At 42.1% G+C, this 24,830-nt stretch overlaps 1 protein-coding gene across 1 annotated transcript in view; it reads right to left on the reverse strand.

Moving 5' to 3' along the window:
• Positions 1 to 9,523: 9,523 nt before the first annotated feature.
• Positions 9,524 to 24,830, reverse strand: part of kctd16b (potassium channel tetramerization domain containing 16b) — a 52,506-nt gene continuing 37,199 nt past the window's right edge. The window contains exon 2 of the mRNA XM_086131773.1: positions 9,524 to 13,412. Coding sequence (XP_085987899.1) covers positions 12,949 to 13,412 — 464 coding nt within the window. The 3' untranslated portion in view covers positions 9,524 to 12,948. The remainder of the gene's footprint in view (positions 13,413 to 24,830) is intronic.

Genomic DNA, 24,830 nt, shown 5'->3' on the forward strand with positions numbered 1-24,830 from the left:
GAAGCCCCACAATCACACATATCAAGCCTCATCAAGTATCAGACAGTGGACAACCAAAGTGAGCAGGAATGGAAAAGTGGCTAACTTTATGTAGAGATATAGCCATCATCATATCAAACATCCTGACCTCTGAGCAGAAACGTTTGTGAAAATCTATGCGAATCCTTTGACACACAGTACCGCGCGATGGACCATTCTACCAACAAACAAGAAAGCAGGTCAGAAAGGCCTCTCCAAATTTTTCCGCCCTGTCAGAAAGTGAGCGGACAAATTAATTGGCATCAAGCAGTGTCGGCCATCTCCATTAGGACTCATCTGAGGTTTCCTTTTTTCCAGGCAGAGCATGCCGAGGCAAAATGAGCAGAATGAGGTCAGGAGGTGTCTGCTTCGTACGCCCGCAGGAGTAGTTTGCTTTCATTTCTTCCACTTTTATGGATGTAGATGTTCCGCTGCGTATTATTTGCTGTGTCTGCCGGCAGAGATTCGTGTAACGAACAGAAAGCATGCAAATTCATCAGCGGGAAGTAAGAAATAGGCCCAAAAGTTTTTTTTGGGGGGGGGGAGGGGGTTCGGCATCATATGATGATGGCTGATGATATACAACAAAAGGAATTGTGCCCCCAAAACATTATCTCATTTAGAATTTTTTTGTATGACATTGTTTTTAACATTGTTTTAGGTAATCTAAATCTATCCCACAAACAATACAATACACAATTTTTCATGCAGAACTTCCCTCACTCATTTGTATGCACTTCAATCTTATTATGCACTCACAGCAATACATTTTTTTGTAGTGCATTCCGTTTTCATACCCTTTTTCATGAAAGAAGTGCTTCTATTGCATCTGTATAAACTAAAAGTGATCTTAATTATTGCTTCTATAATGTGATGTAGAAAGTACAATCTGCCTTTATTTCGAACCTTCCCATGATTGCAAGTTCCGTTCCAAGTCTTAACTTATATGGTGTGACTGGAGTGTTATTTTTAGCATAAGATACTATAAAGTACATGATGTAACTATGTCAAGCTGAAAGCATCTTGAAAACCAATGAACTCTGTTTATTCTAATGACGTGGTGTTGACGGAGGTCTGTTGAGTGCTGTGATAACACCAGTTTGTGTTGTGACTTAAAGGCATGATGGGATGAGCCGCTGATGACAAATCTCCATATGTCGTAACAGTGAAACAGTATGAGGCCGTTAACCGCCCCCCTCGCCCGACCCCCATCTCGACATCTGCCTCGCCAGGTGTGCTTGGTCTAACCTCTTCACACTTGTCCTCCAGGAAAATAACAAAGCTAATTGATATGGCCCAAGAGTTCAAACTCCTCAGCCCGGTTGGTTCTTTCTTTCTTTCTTTATTAGGTCCTGCCGAAAGAAAGTACTGCTTTGCTATTTCCAAGCCTGAAACAATGCGCTCGCTCATTGTCAAGCAGCTGCAATTTAACCTAAATTGTCATCAGGCAACTTTATGAAATGGCTCTGGAGTGGCTAATTATAATGATTAATTTGGGGTTAATCAAATTAATCATTAATTAATCATCAATTAATCATCAAAAAAAGTTTGACACCCTTGGCTTATAACTTGATAACCGCTTGTCAACAGGTATCTGTTCCAGGACAATGAATCAATGTGAATGTGAGCAGCTGGCAAACATAGTCACTAGCATTGTATGTAGCATAAAAAATAGACATGTATCAATTAAAAAAAAATGACAAAAATATATTGGTATTATATTTGACATGACATGATTATCCAGTTGTCTTTGTGACAGCCGACAGGAGTCCAGAGTCCATCACTGGACCTCATCTCCGCCGAGGTAAAACATTTATTTGGTTGCAACAATGAACCCCGCTCCTTTTTTTTTTGGGCCCCTCCTGAAAACGTATTGGTGATGTTTCTAATTCATGTAACTGACTGCGCTCTCCCCAGAGGACATCTCGCCTTCCCTCTTTTATTGATATTTATAGTGTGAGGCTGTCTGGGGTGTAGGGCTCTATGACAGCTCACTCTCCCAAGCAAGTTTGCTGGCGCACCAAGCAATAATGTATTTGTCACCCGCTGTCAAATGTCATTCTGGCCGCCATTCATCTTTTTCGCTTCTGTTCTTTTTTTTTTCTCTTTCCCCCGCACGACGCAGCAAATACGCGGCCTACTTTCGCTCCGGAAATACATCGAAGCGCGTTGCAAATACGTTATCACGGAAATAATTGCCGCTGTGTTTTCGTTCATTAGTATTCAAGCGAGAACATGTCGGAATGTTTGAAATGACGTCACCAAAAATACGGCGCATCCAAGCAGAAAGGCCTCGATTCGATATGCGCTGCACCTTCAGCCCGGCTTTATTTTTCTTATATTGGCTGGCATTTAGACTTAGTGGCTAGTCTAACGAGATCCCAAAACTAAAGCTGCCCTTTATAAACGTTTAACTTGCGATTCATAACGGTTTATAAGTGAACACCAACTTTCTGAGAAGGCTATTGGATGCGACTGTGACTAATAATGCTAAATAAAAATTGCGGTAGATGGGTGGTTAGTGCAACTGCCTCACAGTTCTTGGGTTCAGTGTTTTGAATCTTGGTGTGGCGTTTGCATGTTGGCCCATTTTCTCTGGGCACTAACGGTTTCCGATCACAGTCCAAAGACATGCATGGTCGTTTTGTTAAGGACTTAAGGCTTAGCTATATGTGCCCTGCCGTTGACTCGCAAGTAGTCCAGGGTGTCCCTCGCATCCAGCCCAAAGTTATCTGGGCTACAGATGAGTTCCGGCTCATCTCAGACCCAAATGAGGAGAGGATGGATGGATGGCTGGAATACCTTTTTGACAGCGTCAAACTTGACGACTATAGATGTCACTCTCCGCTTTTCGGCATCGCTGGGGTGTTCATAAGTGCTATCTATCTCAACTATATCCTTGCCATCTTGAATAGATTAAGTATGAGGCTATTTTTATCGAGTTAGAAGAGAGCAAGCCCATTCTCGGCGTGGCACGGTGCATTAGTCTCGAACAATCGTTGAAAAAGAGCGGATTTGCCGGGGCAGAACGATGAGGGACTTCCTCTGTAATGACTCCCAACGGAGTCGGAACCGTGACATTGATGGCACATCGGTTTCGCAAACATTCACATGGAGATCACAGGGTTGGATCTCGTTAGAATGTTTAAAAAAAAAAGAAAAACTGTCAAAAGCGAGATATCCGATCTCATCTCTTGAGGCTATGCATCTAATCATTGAATGGATAAACTGGGATTTTGTGCAGATGGGTTTAACCTCTCGGTCCATTTCAAATGAAACGTTTTAATTGGATTGATTAAAATAAAGAGTTTTGAAGATGCGAATCGTAGTGAGCTATTACGTCCGATTTGTCACCCGGTAGCAACTGGTGGGTATTGCATTTTATAGGCGCCTGGGGTCGTTTTTGTCAGAGCCGAATGTGTGTTTCTGTGCGTTTCTTTGTTTTCCTTTTGTGTTATCACCGAATGGCTTGAACATAACTGGACAATTTGGAGCCTCATTTCGTGATGAGCGCTAATTTACAATCACACTAAGTTATTGTTAGTGCTGAGCTTCATAGTAACTTGCCAACATCCGTTTCAAGTTCCAATTCTTTTTCTTTTTTTGTTCGCTGTGATGTTTTTCCTTTCAGTTCGTCTAAAATTGAAAGCAAAGCACGTCTAAATGCGAGACGGAGGCTCAAGTGCTGAGACAAATCCCCCGATCGATTAAATAATTGATTATGTCACAAATTCCAAAGTATCTTTGTCCTCTATAATCCACCCCCCCCCCCCCCCCCCCACAGATCATGAGTTACTTTTAGAAAACAAGTTACCAACATGGTGTGCAATGTTCATTTTGGAGTCGTGTCACCCAGTGCACAGTCAATTCATTATCCTTTTTGTTATGAGACGTAACCTCCATTAACCTGCCATAGCGTAAATACTCCCATCTTTGCCAAACTGACACTTTACAGAGGAAACCTTTTGAACGTGAAACAAATAGCGCCAGTAATAAGAAAATATACTGTGACACAATTACATCTCACTAACTTCACTTTTAAATGATGCTTGTGCACCATTGCTCCCGACACGGCACAATTTATAAATATCTCATCCAGTGGTGCGATGCATGTGTTTGAAATGTATCTCCAGCAATTAAGGCCAATGGCAGCCAATATAAACACGATCCGGTATAATCACTTAATGGCTTTTTTGGAGCCCACACAGAAGAATAATTATACAAGACAAGGTCATTGAAAAGCATTCCTGGCATTTTTTGTCCACCCTGAGTTGAGTCGATTATTGTTGTTTATCTGCCTTAGCAATGAAAGAGATAAAACATGCTGCCAGCCAAATGTCTACAACTAAGGAGAGGCAAAAATAGATGGCCTACTTTTTGGGAGCGTAAGAGGAGTTATTGTTCTATCACACTTCGAGTCAACACTTTAAAATATATTCTGTCGACAGCAATCAGATGTAGAGTAGCTTTAAGAGGCCATTATTTTTCAATAAAATCAAGCAGCAACTTGAAACCAATGACTTTGCATCATCATCAAAAAAAAACTTTTCGTCGATTGGCTATTTTATTTCCTGGTCTGATTTATGAGCCCGGGCGGCACGGTGGAAAGTGATGAACATGCCGGCCTTGCAGTGCACAGGTCGTGGGTTCGATTCCGGCTCCAGCGTTCCGTGTGTGGAGTTTGCATGTTCTCCCCGTGCCCGTGTGGGTTTTCTCCAGGTGCTTCGGTGCCCGCCCACATTCCGAAAATATGCGTGGCGGGTCAATGGAACACTTGAAACTGTCTCTCGGTCTGATTGTGAGCGCGATACTTTTATAAATAGATTATCTAGCCTGATCTGCTGCTTCAACTGTCAATAACGGAGTCCTTTCTCCAAGAATGGTAATGATACGTCCTAAAATACATGAATAAAAGAACTGTCACGCATGCATAAAGGAGTTCAAAATGTTTTTGACACATTGCACTTCAGAAGAAGCGTACAATACATCCAATAGCCTTCTTCATCATAATTGCTAGGAGCCCTTCTGTGACTTGCCCACACAGCAAGTTGGCACGCTTGCTGTGCGTCTATTGTGCGGCTGCCATCGCGCAGCAAGTAACGTTTGGCTCGTTTCACTTCACGGCGAGATAAAGCATTAAATGTTCTTCTAAATCGCGTGAATGCAATAGTGGCTCCTGGACAACTGCAGAGGCTTTTGGATCATCCTCCCATTGTGCGTTGTGTTTGTTCTGCACAATGCCTGGCATTGAGCATCATTCGGCATCGGGTCCCCAGCCAGCCAGTGGCCACAACGGTGATGCGCGAAGTGTGTTTGATTGCTGTGGAGGGGCGCTCCCGTTCATGTTTGCGATGCTGGCAAATAGATCATGTTCGGAACAGCGCTTATCTTATTTGGATATGAAAGCGCCTGACAGACGTGCCGCAAGCTATGTGTTCTGTCTCTCGTGCCCTGTGCATGAGGGGGAAAAAATGCAAAATCTAAATTCTAATACTGTCCTGTTCAATCAGCTTCAAAAGATTAAAGTAGCCCAACATAGATGCTGGCACTACGAGAGTGGACTGAAAGGTGTAATTATTTTTGTTGTATGGTCTTCAAGTGGGAGTGCAAATAACCAGCTTGAAGCTTCTTTCATATGGATGTGAGATTTCAGTCTCTTCGTGTTGCTATGTCAACGGAATCTGCCCAGAGCCTACAGAATCAGTAGCGCTGGCCAACGTAATTTAAGATGGATTGGCGATAGGACAATTTCTCCAATCAGATTTCAAATTCGTCTTAGCGATCCAATGAACTGGATCAAAATGACGTCAAGATATTTCCATCTTCTGAAAGTTTGACGAGCAAAACACATATTAAGATTTCTCGGTACCCTGCACATATTCAAGACAACCTGTGCAGGGTGTAGCAAAGCAGCCCCAGAACAGTCTCATCAAGTTATTTCAGTGAACATTGTGGGTTTTATTTTTAAGTCAGGATTCAATGTACTGGCCTTGTTCTGAACCCCCTGTAATTTTCAATAGTGAGTATATGTCGCTCTTTGCTCATTTTTGTCATTCACAGGCTTTGTCTTCAAACATTCCTTCACTTATTCCACCCTTCAATTTTCTCACCTCCTACCCTCCGTTCAATACTCGCACCTCTCCTTCACACTCCTGTCCAAACGTTTCCTTCCCACGTTCCTTGTTTTTATCCGTGTTTTCATCACCGGCTCGCAAAGCAGTCTGGGTCACCTCATGTTGATGATGGCTAATCCCTCTGAAGCTATTTTTATGTCACTCCTTTTTCTTTCTGTCTTTGTCGCACAGTAAGTGAGCCACCCGCCCACGCTGTGACATGAAACATTTATTCTTCCCTCACGTTCACTCATTGGGACTTTGAAATTGGTGTAATTGAGTGTGTCATCCGCGAACAAGCGGGCGGAACAGAAACGGCAGATTTCCTTCCATATGTTTGCCGCTAACTAGATGAATCAATTGTCTTTGTGAAGGTGGAAGCGTCGTTATTTTTTGTCGGAATCAATTAAGCCTTCAATCACGATGTCCTCCACAAAGGTGTCATTCACAACCCAAGACATTGTTAAGTGTCCTGTAGCATCTCTGACACTGCAGTCATGAACCATCACAAGATACTGCATTTTCACCTTAAATACAGCAACGCGGGATGTCACCATGACTGCGTTTTCACACAGTGACACGGCTTAAAGACCATCAAGTGACATTTGAGCCAGCGCCTAGTTTGATCGACAGTTGAACCAGATCAATTCACCACCAACAAATTGGTTTACGGTCAAATATCTATGCAGAACACTCAGTTGGGTTCTCTGTCACACAGCGTAAATAAAATTTATTCTGTGTGACAAATATATCAGGTATATTTATTTTCTTGCTCCAAATTAGCCCACCATATAAGATTAAGATATCCTTTATTTGTCCCGCAATGGGGAAATTACAATCAGAATTCAGAAAGGAAAAACGCTGGGTAGGGAGAGGGAAAAAAACCCACGCCCGAACTATCCTCTTGGCTTCCAAGATAGTAAAAAGTGATTTATTTATTTATTTTTTGGTGTATGAAGACCTGGTAAGGCTTATTTGGCACGGGTCTGGGTGCTTGACTGACTTGGTTGTTGGGCTGGAACCAATTAATTCTATTTCTATTCATTTTAAGGGAAAAGCTTGCTTTGGTTCACGAAAAGATCAGATGGTAAACTGAGGTTCCACTGTATAAATTGCTTCTTAGTGTACTTTATATTATGTATAAATAACCATTTTGGAACATCTATTTCAAATGACACTCTCAAGACACTACAAGTGTGGGAGTTGGTGCGACTTTTGTCTTCAATTGCAGCTATCGCTTAACGTGTCGATCTCTTCTCGCCTCCTGTCTTTTCGTGTCGCTTCTTTTGTTCATCGGCTCCACTTGTTCCACTGCACGTAGCCCCCCGCCCCCCACGCTTGTGAGTGAAGGATCTTAGGCAAGTAGTATTGCAATTGGAAAAGATTCTCCACCCACCACCGGATCTCTTTCTCAGCTGACTTTCTGTCTGTGGTAGTCTAGGCAGGCTGTGGCCGTGCAACGTGGTCTTTTCAAAAATTGGTCGTTCAATTTTTATAATGTGACATTCATCCAATAGTCATTGAGAATAAATGCAACTCTTTGGTCAAAGTACAGGCTGTCTTTGTTTATTAGATGTACTTTGAAGTGACTAATATATACTCTGTAGTGTCTTTAAAGGCAGATGGAAACATCACCAACATTCACTTTCAAATTGTGAGGTACATTTAGGGAATCAAAACAATAAATACATTTTTTTTCTAATCACATTGTTCCATTTTGACCAAATTAGTACAGTTGTGTAGTTCAGTTCCATTTTAGCTCGTGATAAAAGAACATCGCAATCAATCCATTCCAGAGTTGGAATTTTATTGGATAATTGTATACATCTGTAGAGGAACATTAGACACGATCAACATATTTGTGCTTTTCTTCTCTTTTTTTCTTTGTTTGTAATGTTAATAGCAGTTTTGACCGAAAAAACAAAAGATTCTTCACAACAACAGACTAATCTGTCATAGAGTTTTGAATACCAACATGCACACAACAATTCAAAAGCATTTTTTTTTCTCTGTGTTTGTGTGTGGATCAGAACAAACATACGGCACAACGTCACACCCTTGACTTTCAAACAGTATGTGATTTTTCTCTTATACTTTACAGGAGAGTCAAAGGCAGGAGAGAACTGGAATCGCGGCCCTTTGTGCAGCCTGGCAAAACTTCCAGTTTACAAAAAAAAAAAAAAACTAAAACCCCAACAAACTCACAAACACCTTTTCATACTTCACACTTGACTTCGAACGAGAATGTTGCAGGTTCTAGTCCCAAAAGGTCTCCAGAGCAGGGTTCGAGTCAAGAAAATTCTTCGTCAGCAGAGAGTGTGATGGTCACATGGAAGACATATCACTCGTGGCTCGATGCAAAACGATGAAGACGATGATGTCCTTTTTAGTCAATTACAATGTTCTTTTGATAGGACTGTGCAAAAAGATCTGTAGTCATGTCTACAAGGCCGCCGGGTGTCACTCTGCTGTATTTCGGACTTTAAAAATATAGTTCAGACTTGTCAGATCATTCCGAGGTGAACGTTTGAAACCAAAACAGCACACACACACACAAAAAAATACACACCTGTCAGAAATGCATATGTGAAAACTGCTTGAAAATCTCCCCCATCATGTTTGAATTGTAACAACAACTGAATGTGGGATTTTTTTATTGAACTAGTAAGCCACAAATAGATAATTGTCTGGTATAATGGTGTCATGCAGAACAAACTGGTGTCACCGATGGCTAATTGTGGTACAAAGTCTTAAGAAAGAGAAGTCAAGCTGTGCTTTCCTTCTGTATCGGAAAACCATCAATAGCTTCAAAACCCCGTGGGAAGTGCTTACGCCAATATGTGTAATTGCTAATAAGCAACGTCGGGCTGATCAATACTGAAATGTTGATTCTCAGACGCCACCCGAGACAAAATTGCCATATTTGCGAATTCATTTTAAACATTAATGACTCAATTTTGCTGATGCTGTCAGGAAGGTGTAATTTTTATATGAAACTATAGTGTGTGTGTGTGTGCGTGTGTGTATCTGGATGTGTGTATATATATATATATATATATATATATATATATATATATATATTGATAATAAAAATGGATTTTCTCTCAATGGCTCAGACAGGATCCATTACGTTTTTTTCCGAATTTCATAGTGACTCCCGGCTTCAAATTGTGGAATTGGGATTCTTCGGTTGGCCTTCAACTCAATTAAAGAGCTCTAAAGGGCCTTGAGTCAATAAGATTGGTCGCAGGTCCCAAAAGGCACACACTGCGATTTGTTGTTGACGCCCACTTTGGATGGTTCCTTCCTGTCATTGGAAGCCATTCGTCATAGATTGTGCAGCTTCCCCCCCCCCCCCCCCCCCCCCCCCCGGAGCCACAAATGGCCTTTCTTTAACCTCCATTACAACACAACCTAATACCTGTAAAATGACTTTCTGTTTGTGCCGGCTTCCGCAGAATATGTCTATGCTACAAATAACAGAATCTACATGAAATGAGGGTTGCACTTGTTTAATGCGCTGTACTGAAAGCAATGTGCGGAGTCAATGGCCTTTTGCCGTTCCATTTTAACTGGATTATAAAATCTATGTACTGTCAACATTTAGGCCTGGTCACTAAAATAATCCAGGGATAGAATTTTAGGTTTTTTATTTCATTCGTCTACTGAACGAAAAGGAAAATTCCCTTATGATCTCGTAATTGATAAATTTGCATGTTTAAAAAAATATACTGTATATCAATGAATTTTTGTTTGTACTGTTTTTTTAAATTCATAATTAGTCCAACAATATTTCTTTTCCTATGTAAAATATTTTTTTCTTTCGTTGAATCATTATTTACATATATTTGTAAGTACATTATTTATTGATTCGTGAGTGAAATTTGATGAGATTAAACAAACTTCATAGCACGGGTCTGTGCATCCGTCTCATAAGGGAAACGGATTAAATTGGTTCATGAAGCTTCCTGAATAAATGAGTTCATTTTATGATCATGTCCATCTGTAACACCTCTCGGCATGTTTTTTTTTTTTAAGATTTCATGCCATATTTTATCTTTTTTTTCTCCATTTTCTTTCCCTTCCTCTATGGATGCTATCCGATTTCCATTTTGGGACCCAAAGGCCTCTCGCCATGAAAATTTGTTATTCGGGGACAGTTTCATGAATGATTGATTCGTTTCTGTTGCAGGAATTTCATAAATGGGGGCGAAAAAAGGAAAGCTATGATATGATGTATCCTCTCCCCCAGACGATGTGCACGACAATACTATCAAATCCTTTTTTTTTTTAATATATATTTTTTTATCAGTCCCTTGAAGAGAACATTAATTTTTATCCATTCAACATTTGTGTCGATGCTTCCAGTCAGACAGTAGCAGTATTAGAATTGGGTCATAATTCATCCAGATGGAAATAAAATATATATGTTTTAGAAAAAAGGGACAGCACTGGCATGACATTAGGGAGCACCAAAACCTCTGGTTCTGCTAGGTGTGAATTTGATGTTTACCACAAAAACTTAAACGGTGGTAGCACGGTAATGACGAAAGGAAATCTAGTCGATTTGGATGTTATGTACAAGGAGTGTAATACTTAATATGTGTAGATTTATGGGTTTTATTTACATATGTTACACTGCTTTCTTGACGAAAGGTAAAAAAATAATCCTTGTTGAATTTGTGTAAATCAATGGACAACATAATGGGTTTTATTTCGGTAGGAAAAAATACATATTCTACATGATTCAAACTACTAGTAATATCATCTGGGCATTTTTTTTCTTTTTAGAAATGAAATATGAAGTCTTATTTTTGTGCTTTAAATCACAACTTGCAATTTACAACAAGCTTTGATTGTACATTAAGCTCCAAAAACAACAGTTAGATATAAATGTTATCTGCTGCTCTGAATGCATTCTCTCTCCAAATTGTTTTTTTGGTGTTTTTTTTTAACACATCTTTGAAAAAATTTGGTTCAGTTAGATGTTTAGATTGCCACTCTAGCAAACAAATCCAAATGATCTTTTATGAATGTGTATTATTCAAAAGTGAACCTAATGATGGCGCCTCAAGACATTTCACCTCTCAGCTCCATAAGCAAACTGAACAGGCACTTTTATTTCCATTTTTCAATTTCAGCATTCCAGTCCGGCGTGGGTAGTAAGGGGGGAAAAAGTGAATTAATTTGGTCAAGTTATTGGAAAACACATGGAATGCTTGTTCTGTCAATAGTGTTTTTGTCAGGTCTCATTCATAACTGTAAAAAAGAACCACATATCGGCGCTCTCACCGCAGCCCTTCGTCAATAACTATTGATCGGCTTGTCAACAATCAGGAAAAAACTCTATAACCATCTGGGGAAGTAAGTAAATGTCCTTTTCGCGCTATGTGCTTGCTTAACAACTGCACAGTGTTTTGCTAACCTTATGAATATTGAGTGTCTGACATTTTTTTGGTGAGGGTGCGGGGGGGGGGGGTGAATATAATGTAACTAGTCATGAACATGAGTAGAACAGAAGGAAACATTTGCGTGGGTGGATGTGGTGCTCCATCAGGACTTTTATTGCACCCGTGTATTTCTCTATGATTTGACCATCAAAACCTTCGCTTTATTGCCCATCTCGGAAATTGCTCTGCAGGAGCCAAAGCAATTCACAGCGCCGCGATACACTCGTGGGGTGGAGGGGGGGGGGGGGCGCCTTTGCAATAGAACTCATATTAGAACAGGAAAATTAATTTGGGTCGCTGATGAAATCGTAACATTTCCCGCCTCTGAAGTGCGCAAAAAAAACAAGACAGTTTGTGCGGTACCCGAACAGCACCACTCGACTGAAAGCGCTATCAAGAGAGTTTTATCAGGCCCGGACGTAGATAGCAGTGACCTCGGGTTCGAACTAAATGTGATCACACATACGGGAGGTCCTCGATTTACAACAGACCAAAGCTATAAATGTACGAAGGGCGCCCGATGATCTCGTTAGCATACTGTAAGAGTACAGGCACGGTCACTTTTCAACATATTGACTGTTATCCATTTACATGTTTCATATTCATGAAACATTCGTGTTTTGTTTGAATATTTGTTGTAATTACGACTGTGCTACCAAGCTAGCATAGATTGGTGACAGGCTACAGCGCGTAAACCGAGGACCCCACATAAATGTCTTGATGGTAAGCCGTTTATTTTCAAGGATAAAGGTGTGAATGTAGGTGTATTTATGTAGTTTAAAACAATTAATACGGGCAATTTCATGAAAGGGGAGGGGCGTCAATTGCGCACATATTTTAGCTATTTGCGTAAGGGGCGAGAAGGACAAAAATATGGAACACCTATGCCAACTCTGAAACAAATTGGGCTGTCCTGCCTCCAAGTGCCTTTTCACATGGATATTTTCAGTGATTTCAAAGTAACATTCTGTTTTTGTGAGGGAAATGATGAGTTTGTGCTTCTCAGTACCCACCATCACCCCACCATGTCGCCATTACCGATCCACTTCCAGGTTCATCTGTCTTCCGGCTCACTTTGGTTCGCTCTTATTCAAAGCGGAGAATCATTTGAGCGAGGTAACAGTACATACTCAGAGTGAGCGAGGAACTAAACGCACACACATACTACATACGTTACGTCAATAAGAGAACAGTCTGTTATTTTTTTTTTTTTTTTTTTTTAATGCTTCTTTCGAGCTTCAGTTTGTCGCTGTTCAACCAACTGGCATAATGGTGAATGATTGAGTTGAATTATCTTTGTCGCCAAAGTCTCGCTGGACAAAAGGTGTAAACAGATCCTTGGCCTCAGCAGCCGGTTTACTGCGTGCTCAGAGGCGGTACTTTCTCAACAAGTCCGCTTGCCACATGTACTTCCGCTCGGGAAACCTCTCGGGAATCTTGATCTTGCGAAAGTCCTGAATGCACCTATCTAGCTCTTCCTCCACCGTCAGCTTCTCTTTGGGTGGCCTCTTCTTGCACGTGTTGGAGTCGCGGGAGCCAGAGGTGAGCGTACGCAACAGGTCGCTTTTCCGCCGTTGTTCCGACTGCTGGAGCCTGGCGACCGGCCCCTTTTTTAGAGGCCTGTCCAAAGTTTGGATGTTAGTGTGGGGGTGCGGCTGGCGGCTGACTGGGCCGCAGATGACCGTCCCCTGCGGAGAGCCGGCCTCGGACTGGCTCTCTGAGCTGGAAGTGGAAAGCTCGTTGAAGGAGGTGCCGCTCTCGCCCTCATTGTCGCCCTTGTGGTTCTTGCAACAGCAGTCGCAGGGAGGCGACGACCAACGTGACGCGCCACCTGCCGAAAAACATACAACAACAAGAGGGGATGTTAAAAATGGTCAAGTCGAGTTTGTTTTATTCACATACCGTGTTTGCCAAGGTTATTATAGTTAACAGAAATCATAACGGCAAGTGGAACAAATGAAAATAAAAATGAAACAGCTATTACAAAAACGAAAAGTAACAAAATCTTGTTCCGACCGCAGGTTGTTGTGGCACCGGACGTTCAAGGTACCGCTGTATTCCTTTATAAAAAGCAAAGCAGCCAGTCGGAGAAAGCCAAAGGAAGGCTCTATGGCCAAAACCACACAATGGGGAAAAAAAGTCAGCCAGTTCCTGCTCTCAAACAAAGTGAACCAACATTGAAGACAACTGGCTTTCTTCCAGTTTAATCATAGAGGGGAGCTGGCTGACTAGATTGCATTGTTGAGAAAATTGCAATCATGTATCCACGCTGTCGATGGAAATGGGCGTCAAACACACAGCGCACGGGCCGTAAATGTACTGGAAGGCACCAGAGGCTAGTATGCGTCATGGAGCTGTGTTTGTATCGTACAAGTGGCAGCAATTTTAATGCTCCAGTCTGCAGTAATTTAACATAAAACACGAGCTTTGACATTATGGCTTGTGTCATTGCTATTACAGCACCAGATTGCCTACTTTAACCTACTGGCGAGGCAGCCGGGATGTCATTGTCCACGTTGAAATTACCGTATTTTCCGCACGGTTTTCATATGTAGGGTGCACCGCATTATAAGGCGCATAGTTACAATAGAGGCTGTGGTTGTGTTATGCATCCACTAGATGGAGCTACGCTAAAGGGAATACAATACAATACAGCTTGATTGACATCGAGCTTTCACAACCACTGCAGCTGTAACAAAGTGCTTAACAGAACATTTAAAATACTCCGTCCAAGAAATCAGAATATTAATTGAGATATAAGGTGCATCGGATTATAAGGCGCACTGTCAGCTTTTGAGAAAATGGAATGCTCTTATGTGCGCCTTATAGTACGGAAAATACGGTAACCTTTTAACTCTCCACCAGTTATATAACACCAAAGTGTTTTGCAAGTAAATTCATTAATACTTTTAGCTTGGGAACATGAATTTTGTCACATGAATTTCAGGAGAAAGAGCATAATTAAAGAAAGAACCATATCCTCCCATCTATTTAACTAGGTCATTGACTCACCCTCTTGCTAGACACACTGTGTTAAATGTTGGCTGTCTTTCCGCGCATGTCTAGTCCGGTAAGTGCAGCGTATATGATGGCCATTATTCGAGAAAACGCAGTTTGTTGCACCAATTGGCTCATCAGCATATGCAGCATGAAAATGAATTGAAGAAGATCCCCTAACTGCTGCTGTAACATCGTGAAAATGTCATTCTGACATATCCGTATGTGGTGCCTGGTTGGGTGAAATGTCACATGGGCTATCATCCAAATCGGTGGTTTGTGAGATGAAACCGGTTGAAGAGCTCAGTGTGAGCAAAAGGAACAATGAAGCACACCTGGCTCTCGGAAACAGCCATTTATTTTTCATACCAACCTCCTGCATAATTAAATGGGTATCTGCTGCTGATGGACTTCTCTGTTTAGTAAGGAAGTGGATCAAAACCATCACCCGCTACAATACCATCTGTACAAGCTTTTCATGCCGTCCACCGCTCAAATGTTCAATGGCGCCGTTGGTTCCTTTTTCATCTGTTGACGAACATTCACTTCAGTCAGAGTGACGCTATAAATAAACTTGCTCAAAATAAACACACCGCATGCACTACACCACCAAAGACCTCGCTTAAAGCTCCAAAGACATAATTCATCGCTCAAACAATATTATGTATATGGCTGGGGTCTTAATTAATTGTAGGGAGTCCTCGATTCACTGCCGATTGACCTTCCTAACACGATTATATGTCATTATGCCATCCGGGCATAAATACAAAACCATCAAATGAAAAACAGCAAGTATATTAGGAAGTGGACGCATCTTCTTTGTTTATTTGTGCACCGTTCATATGCTCCTAAAACCAATACCATCAAAGACCCTGGAAAGCGTCATTTGTCGATCAGGGGTTATTGGAGACCCCGAGGCGACGTTCAAGTGACACAATTCCAATTTCCCGGATGGACTCAAAAACAGGCCTCTTTCTTTTCGAAAAAGTTAATGGCCTGTGCAATTGCTGTCATTTTCGATTCATGCATTGACCGTATTTCTGCGTTATCCATCGCGGTTTTTGGATTACACCGAGCTCATGTTGACTGTATATCTGATCCGTGCATTGATGCAGAAGATTCTTTGCGGAAGAGCCCCGATTCTGATCTGAGGAAATCCATTTCCACCCCCCCCCCCCCCCCTTTGCCAGCCATGACCCATGTATGAATTGTCACTTGAACCTTGACGTGTGAATCCATTTGGACAATTGTGCACTTCCAACTCTGTGGCCACAGTTTGGAGAGAAGGCCTTTTGTGTTCCAGCATGACTGCGCCAATGTGCGAGGTCCATAAAAGGCATGCTTGAATGGTGTAGAAGAGCTCCAAAATCTTGTAGAAAGTCTCCCCAGAAGACGGGAATCTGCATTTTTTCCCCTATTCACTCAATAGTTTTGTTACAATGCCAATCAGTGCAACCCCCTGTGCAAGTTATAAGCCAGCAGCACTGTCGTGACTCGCTTTAATTACTACTGACACTGACAAGCAACCAGGAAACACTTCTGTGCACATTTCAGTGTCGGAGAAATCTGCAATTAAAAAAACATCAGTTCAGAGGTAAACAACACATTCATCATATATGTTACAAAGTATTATTAGTTTGTTGAAGTCGTACATGAGTTCATTATGTCAGCGTTGGGTGAAAAAGAGGCCCCGCGCTCGATGCGCTGCAGCCCAGTAATTGGGGTTTTGAAAAATGGCCCCGGACTCATGTGAATTGCTAAAACTGCCAGGAGCCAATTTGCGTGTCCAGACCAAATTAACAGGATGGGATCTGTCAAGCCTCGCTAACAAACTTGACGAACAATGCACTGAACAAGCCTCAGCGTCGTTTTAATTACGCTCACCTCGCTTTAACTTTTCACATCTCGGGTTCCGACCGCGCTACGCCACTCGAATCGTAAATGGACGGTCCACTCGTGGGGATCCGCTCGTATACGTTTTGGATTTTCCATCAAAGCTTTAGTGGATTCCTGACAAATTGACTGGAAATAAATTCAATTGAAGACATTTGTGGGGACATTAAATCTAATCAGCGCTAACTTAGACATGTTAAAAAAAAAGGGGGGGGAGTGCACATTGGTGTAATTAGGCTGTGGAGAAAAACGCATCATCAGTATGCGGTGTTGATACATCATCATAGCACGTCACGTCAGCGTTAAAAACAATTTACACAGCTAATTGAAGTGAATGTGTGCAGGCTTTCTCATTGCCATTCACACTATACATTCATAATGTCGGGCTAATTGAAGTGCAAATTAGGTTACTGTGTTTGCTTCAATTATTGAACTTTTACTTTCTGTATTTTTTTTCTTTGCGCCCGCGACTTATCAGCCACATTGATAAACCGTTAAATGGCTTTGGCGAACTTTTGCTTCTTGTCCACATACTCGCTCTACTTTAGCTCATTTTGTTCAGCCCCTAAGGGAAATGAAGTCCAGTTAGACTTGGGGGGGGGGGGGGGGGTGCGTTTACGGCTTGAGAACATCTCGGACCTGATTGCAAGAAATTAAATAAAAAGGTCCATCATATTTAGAGGGTGATTGACGGTTACATCTGATTAAACTATTGGTTAATTGTCTGCTGAAATGCATTAACAACACATACAATGAATTTTTTTGCCCTCATCATGTTCGGAATGTTACTTTCCAAATATTATGTCTTCTGTATTACTATTTATGAGAGTGTCAATGGCAATCAGACATCTGGTCCTAAGTACAACCAAAAAACAAAAAAGAGGCCAAGATGTTGATTATAGTATTCCAAAGTCACCAAATGCTTTATTTTTGGCTCGACCCAAAAATAATCAGTCTGTTTTTATGGAGGACAACACAAATCAGAGAGTGTTGACTGATGAGAGGCTGAAAATTTGAGGATTTAAGCAATTTTAAATTAGAAAAAGCTATCTAACCGATTCATTGTTTAAAAACAATGAATGAGAAGAGGAAGAAACAAAATCACCATTCGTTTACAAAATCATCCAGCCCAAGAGTAAGCGTACCTTTACCGGATGTGTGTGTGTGTGCGTGCCTGTGGCCAGCCCTCCGTGTGCATGTGACATTGGGTGCCCCGCTATTATCTGGATGGCTCTGAGCGCAGGGAAGGAGGCCGGTGTCAGTTAGACTTCCCGCTTGTGTCTGTCAAAGGTGCCAGAGTGTTGGCCACCCCTCTGGCCGCCATTTTTTTAGCATGTGCGTGTGTGTGTGTGTGTGTGTGTATGTGCAGCAGCTGATCTCATGTGATCTCATGTTGCTTCCCTCTCTATGTGGTGGGCAAGGGGCCTGATTGAAGTCGAAAGACTATAAAACGTTACACACAGGCACACAAAACCTCTGATGCTTCCTGACAGATGTATTGATCTGAGCTGTAAAATCTGCCATGTGCACTCCATCTTTTCCACAAGTGCCATAATAAAATGCAATCTGCACATCACCAATTTTTTTTTTGGAATCGGGAAAGGAATCCATCGTCCATTTATCAGTTTTAATCACACAACTCAAGAGCTTGTAAATGGTTTTGAATAAACAGGTGGGAAAGTAAAATGTCTTCCATTAAGTTAATGGGGTTTATTTATGCGAGCCATACAAAATATACTACTGCAGACATGTTTCCTTTTTGTAGATTTTTCCTCTCAGGCTAGTATCGATTGTCCGACTGCATCAGTAGAAGCATATGGACGATTGGCTTCTTGATTGATTTTTGTCATGCAGCCAGGCTCTGTTCACCGGGGATAAATGATGCCGCAATACTGAAAGCAAATAAATCCTCTGCCCATCTATCACCCCATTGAACATCCTTTTTCTTCAGCGTTTTCCTCGCTTCTCATCACTCTCATTGTCACTCTCCGTCTTCTTGAATCTTCCGTCAGGATTTATCGGCAATGTGTTTCGCATCGAGTTTATGCTCCGTTTTGGGGCTCGTTAGCCTCATTTGTACATTGTATGCACAAAAGTGAAGCAGAGCAAATTTTTTTTTGGTCTTGCCAGACATGAATCCTGATCTGCAGCAGTCTTTGGACCCACAGTCGTGTCCTATGAAACAAGATTTAACCTAAACAGGTTGCATTTGAAGTTAAGGCAAACAACGGCAAGGCTTTCGCAATCAGTGATTTGTTGTATCTGCTGCCTGTTTATTTAGAGCATAGGTGTCAAACTCAGGTCCTGGAGGGCCACTGTCCTGCATGTTTTCCAAGTCTCCCTGTTGCAACACACCTGATTCAAATGAACAGGTTCAATGTCAGGCTTCCACAGAGCTTGCTGATGATCTGGTCATTTGAATCAGGTGTGTTGCAACAGGGAGACTTGGAAAACATGCAGGACAGCGGCCCTCCAGGACCTGAGTTTGACATCCCTGATTTAGAGTGTCATTCCAGGCAGCCAATAGATCGGATTCTTCGAAAGAAGAAGAGCGAAAACAGGAAGTGCTTCAAGATCAGATGAGTTTTGGCTGAAGATTATTGAATGTGAAATCCTTTTTAATCCTGCGCTTTACGCCAACAGGAAGCAATGGCAGTGGGTTCATTTTGTAATGTACATCTTTGGACACGGTTAGTGATGTATTTTGTGAGATGACGAGCTAAAAAAAAATAATTGTACTTGTTTCCTGTCAACATATAGAGGGATCAGTGAACCGTTACACCGTGTCCGTTTTTATCTAATCCGTTGGTCTTGCTTGATTGACATCAACCCAGATCTCCACTCTGGCACAACTACTTTAGGTAGGATTGACTTTTGCCTTTGCTTTTGTCCTTTTCAAACTATCCATCCTGAATGAGTTTTAGTTACCCGCCTTGTTTTCCCACACCATCCAAAAATAAAGTCTCTATTTTCAGAGATGGGACAGGCTGGTTTCGAGGCACGTAAATCAGGGGCTCTAACTTACAAACTTAATTCCTCAATGGATGAAAATTGTAAGCCACAAGCTGTCTGCATAAGCCTCATTGTCAACACCACATAAGCTCGGGATCATTCACACTATGTCAACTTGGTGTTGCAATCAGACGAGTGGAAGATTTTCACTGGGGAGCTTGAAAATGTTGAAAATTGAGGTTGGTGCCCGTGGCCAAAGTGCTGCTTCACTTTGGTTGGTATGGAAACAAGGAAGTGGTCCCATTCAGTATTTTGATACAAAATATTTTCTGATCTTGTGTACCCTGCCGGTCAATGTTTTGGGAGCTTTTCCGATAAGTTGTCTATTGTAAACTGGCTTTGAAACACTCATCAGTCCCTCTTGTTGTTTAAGGTGCAGGAGCGCAACCCGATGCCACGGCAGGTTAAATGCATTGACAAAACACTAATGTGTTTATCCTTCCAAGGGCGCAGACCACTCGCTTACGAGAGGTTAAGGGAACCAAAATGAAAGTTGGCAGTGATTTGGCTTCTTGACCAAGGGCGCCAAAGCACAACAGACACGCCGCCTTTGTCTTGTCTCCGAGCTGTCAATGGTCAGATATCGATTTGGCGCTCCCCGGCCCAGGAAATGAGTTCTGGACAAAGATGTCAGCTGTCCGATAAAAAATTCCAAACGCGGTCGGCGTGATTGATGGCTTCGCGATATCTATGCAAGGGTGGTATAATTGATATTAAGAATGAGGCATTTATCCACCCCTCCCAGCTCTGATTTCTCTAGCGACCGCATAATTACGCCGTTGCGAGACACCGTGAAATTATGTGTTTAACAGTTGAGAGGCTAAAAGCTGCCACGTTTAATACGTCATCCCTGTGTTCAAGGAGCAGCATTAGTGTGTTTTGGCAGTCATCTGCTGGCTCCGTCGAGCAGCTTTTCAGGTATCCTAAACCCTTTAGGGGACAGCGGCTACTACAGTGGACATGTTAAATCATGTTTAAAAAAAAAAAAAAGATTATTTTATTATGATGGCATTTTGAGCCAAGAACTCAGTCATTCACTTATTGTAACGCTATTTTCCGTGGCAAAATCAGTTTTTCAATTAGAACAAACTTGGAAGTCAACCAGTGTCACAGATGGATTGATTTCGACTTTGGTGGTTGCACTGTACTGAGACAACAAACGTTAAAGGAGCCATTATTCATGTTTTGCACACTTGAAAACGGTTCCCACTTCCTGGATTTTTAATCTGCGCATCCAATAAAACTCAATGCGGCTCTGATTACAATTTGGCTTTGGTATGGTGTTCCAGTCTTTAGAAAGTGGCTCAGGATCATTCCCTCAGCCTGACTGCCAAATCATGGGTGGACAAAATCTGAATTATTATGTAAATTAGGTTATGTCCCCTTCAAATCCTTGGCAGAGGTTGATTCAGTCGGTTATGTTTTTTTCTCGAGTCAACAAAACTTCTTCCCCAAACTTTACACGTCAGAATTGGAGTTTGGCGACAGGTTGAATTTGAATCAGTACATTTCCATTTTCTCTCCTCTGTCCATTTGATTTTCTTCTTTTCTCCTTCTATGCTTGAGTCTGCACTGCAAGCCTGTGTTTTGTTTGAGGCAGCAGGGACCTAACCAATGTCAGCGTGCTTATATAGGAGGATGCCGAGACTGGGGTGCATGGTAAATGCAAATGTAAAACTAGCTTTCATGTTCGTAAGAAGCATAAGAAAACGAGAGCACTCACAGAGGAGTTTCTTCGACTAGCGATTGGAAATAAATATAAAATAGCGCATATTAAAAAGAGTTTCTCCGGCATGCCAGAGTTCTGAATAGTTTGGAGATGAATGAAAATGTCCAATTAACTATGAACCCGTTGCATTCCCCTCTTCACATATACAGTAGAAGCGAATGTGGCGTCTGAAAAACGGCTTCAATCTCTGCAGATGTTGATCGAGGCACTTACATTCTTTTCACAGCTGACTGTTAATCAAGCCTCTTTGCACCAGTGGGTTTTTTGTCTTCTTCTTTTTCTTTTTTTTTAAGTTAGCACTCTAATTCATCATCTTTCTGCTGGAGACAGCTCAACTGTTTTGCGTTCTGTTTTATCATCCATCACTCAGTCTAATGTCATTAGTGGAATGGCACTCAGTCGATCCCGGAACTCCATCAAGTGAGGCTGTTTAGACTGAAGAATATCCGAGACCTTTTATAAAGACACCTGGGAACGGTTTTAAATTGTGAAGAAAACCAAACAAACAATTAATGTCTGCTTGGACAAAGAGTGAAAAACAAATCTCAGCTGCGGTCACATTTTCATCTGGATCGCCTTATAAATTGCCACTGTATTGATTGAGAGATAATGCCTTGGAGGAGGTCATCAGAGTCTTACAGTATAAAACAATCCATCCCCTCCCCGTCTGATGACCGATGCCTTCTGCGTGCTGATTCATCCGTCGTCAGCGCACGCTGCATCGTCACACAAAAGGTGGCTCAGCGCACAGTGGCGACTGATGACTTATCTGCCGCGAGCGCAAACAACACCGAGTAATGGGCAAACAACCACACGGCCATTATCACTCCCCTGCAGAGCGCCTGCCAACCGCCATCTCGGCCTTTTCCGTCACACTGGTCCGCTAGCTCTATGCTTCTCTCACACACACAACACCACCGCCGGATTTGGATTAAGCTTAAAGGATAGCGAAGGTGTCCTGATGACTGCTGTGACCGCGATGGTGCGCTGATAATGGCATTCTTTCATTAAATCAACTTTCAATCCAAGATAATCTGATTCCTGTCATTTATTTTTGAACGCCACACCCCAATCCTGGGGGTCAGAGTTAAGGTTTCGGGTTTAAGTTAGCTACTAATGAATCTTATTAAGATTAGCGGCTAAACATAGCTAGCATAGCAAGGCTGACCGTGGTGATGTGGACCTCTTCAGACCGCACCATTGGGTTTGTAAGGTTAGGATACGTTTAAAAATGGATCTTGTCTACAGATACAATTAAAACAAACCAAGTGACACGGATTAGTCGACTCGTCTGTTCGGTCACTACTGCAGTCATCATATTTTCCACCAATATCAACACAAACAAAGAAAAACGATATCGATAGCAATAGATGTTGGTTGAATCTTAGAATTATTCATGTCATGTTCTCTACACATATAAGTTATCTACTAATTACATTTTTTTTTTTAAACTGCAAAACGCCTTGTGGAACGGCATCTTTTCTCTATGACGTTGGTGACTGAATCCACAGGTCTTGGAAGCTACTTGAGGTACCTCAGAATCCCTGAAGAAGCTTGCCACTTTATGAGTGGCGATGGAATTACCTTCTTCAGTTAATTAAGACGGCAATCTCATGCCACTAAATGTACTTTAAATGAGACTCAGCGGCGTGTGCGTCAATGACTTCATCACGAAGTCGATCGTAGCAACAAAGAGGCGTTATAAAGTGGTCACTTGGTTGATGAGCGTTTTCCCCTTTTTTTGACTTTTAGAAATAAGTGGATCAAACCTGAAAAAAAGAGAGGGCAAGTATTTCAAAGGGCTGCTTTTCGGGCCATCTTTAAAATGGAACGATCAGCAAACCTCACTAGACCTCATTTGGTTCAGCCAAAATCCAAGGATGAACTCCTGTGTGCCTTTTTCTTATTTTCAATGTGGGTTTTTGCAGGACCGCCTGCAATTTATATATATATATATATATATGCACCACGTTGGCAGATACATCGTGCCTAGACATCATGAAGGGGTCCAAGGCAGCCTCATGGATGTGACAATTCTGGGTACGGCTCCTGATTTCCCCAGTGGTATGTACCCGATGCATGGCTTCATCGTCACAGAAAGTGGATGCAGCTCTTCGAGGAGGAGGACTGCCGTGTCTGATCAGGCTGGACTCGATCAGACACTCTTTGGAAAACAAACATGAGCGGGGTGGGGGGTGGGATGGGATGGGGATGCCGGCCGGGGGACGGGTGGGCTGATGAAATGATTTCATGACACAAGCAGAGGCATGTTGAAAGGTGTCCGATCAATGCGGCCTGATACCGCCCGTTAAATTTACTCGCGCCCTGACGTGGCCTCTTTATCGCTCATTCAATCATGCTGTCTTTCTGCTCGATATTTGTGTCGTCTCTGTGGGTGGCTCACTTTTTATTATTTCATTACGGCGAAAAAAAAGAAAAAGCTTCATTGGGAGGTTTGGTGAGCTGGCAGCAAGGACCATCTCAGTATGGATGTTCAAGGAGCATTTTCCTCTTGCATCGTTTTGTAGGCTGTACGAGTGACATTCAGTCATTGCAGATTTTAGTGCATCTTTTGGTGGAGGATTAAAAAAAAAAGTGTATTATTGTTTCCGAGATGCATATCTCTAAGGGGTGTATAACAAAAAAAAAAAAAACGGTTTGAACTGGAAAATAGTTTTTGATTGAAAAGATGCGAGTGCATCGAATGGAACTGAATCGTTCCGCTTTGAAATATATCGAGATACACTGTACGTACTGAATCGTCTCGTTTGGGAGCGATGTATTGTCAAAGGAAATGGCACATATACATTATTGACGGGTTTATTCAAATGTACGTAAAATAACAAGAAAGAAAACATCATACTCTCTTGAACTGAGCCGGACCATATCGAATCGTAATCCTACTGAGTCTAACCGAATTTAATCGTCCCGCTTTTGAATATCTTCGATCTAGTAGGCCAATCGACCACCGCCACCGTTAGTTTTACAGCTATTTATTGTATTGTATTTTATTCTTTTTGAGTCATTAAAACGAATGGAGGATTACAGGGAAAACAACCCGAAGGACATGCAGGACAACTCCGAGGAGGGTTAACGTCATCAGACGTCAACTGTCATCGCGTCGATGAAGACGGCAAGGAGGGCGGACATCTGGCGGTTCAAAGGTGGCGCAGCCTTGAAGGCAACAGCTTTCCTTGCCCAAGCAGTGGAAGATGTGCAGAAGCTCCCTCCCGGCGGCTTCCCGTGGGCCTCATTAAGGACTTTCGCACGATAGGCTGGATAAAAGAAGTGGGCCACGGCTACACGCGACACGATAACTCAAACACTCACTTGCATACCGTACATATTTTTCCACGCGTTTCCATGCATGCTGTGATTCAGCACGAACAGGACGATAGCAGCAGGCTATTTTCTTGTTGTTTTGAATTTCCAAATTAGATGACCTGAGGGTTGTTCTATCATGGTCTCTATTTATGTTGACATTGTTGTGAATAGATTTTTTTGTTCACGTTTTGCCTGGGTCACTTTTTTTTCCCCATGTCCATTGATGAGGTTTTTACTTTCAGCTGTCTTCGTCAGCTGGGTTCCTTGTGTCGACCAATCAGCTCCCTCCAGCTA

The sequence above is a fragment of the Hippocampus guttulatus genome, chromosome 15, assembly GCF_054856545.1.
Source record: "Hippocampus guttulatus isolate MCC_2025c chromosome 15, RoL_Hgut_1.0, whole genome shotgun sequence".
Taxonomy (NCBI): Eukaryota; Metazoa; Chordata; class Actinopteri; order Syngnathiformes; family Syngnathidae; genus Hippocampus; species Hippocampus guttulatus.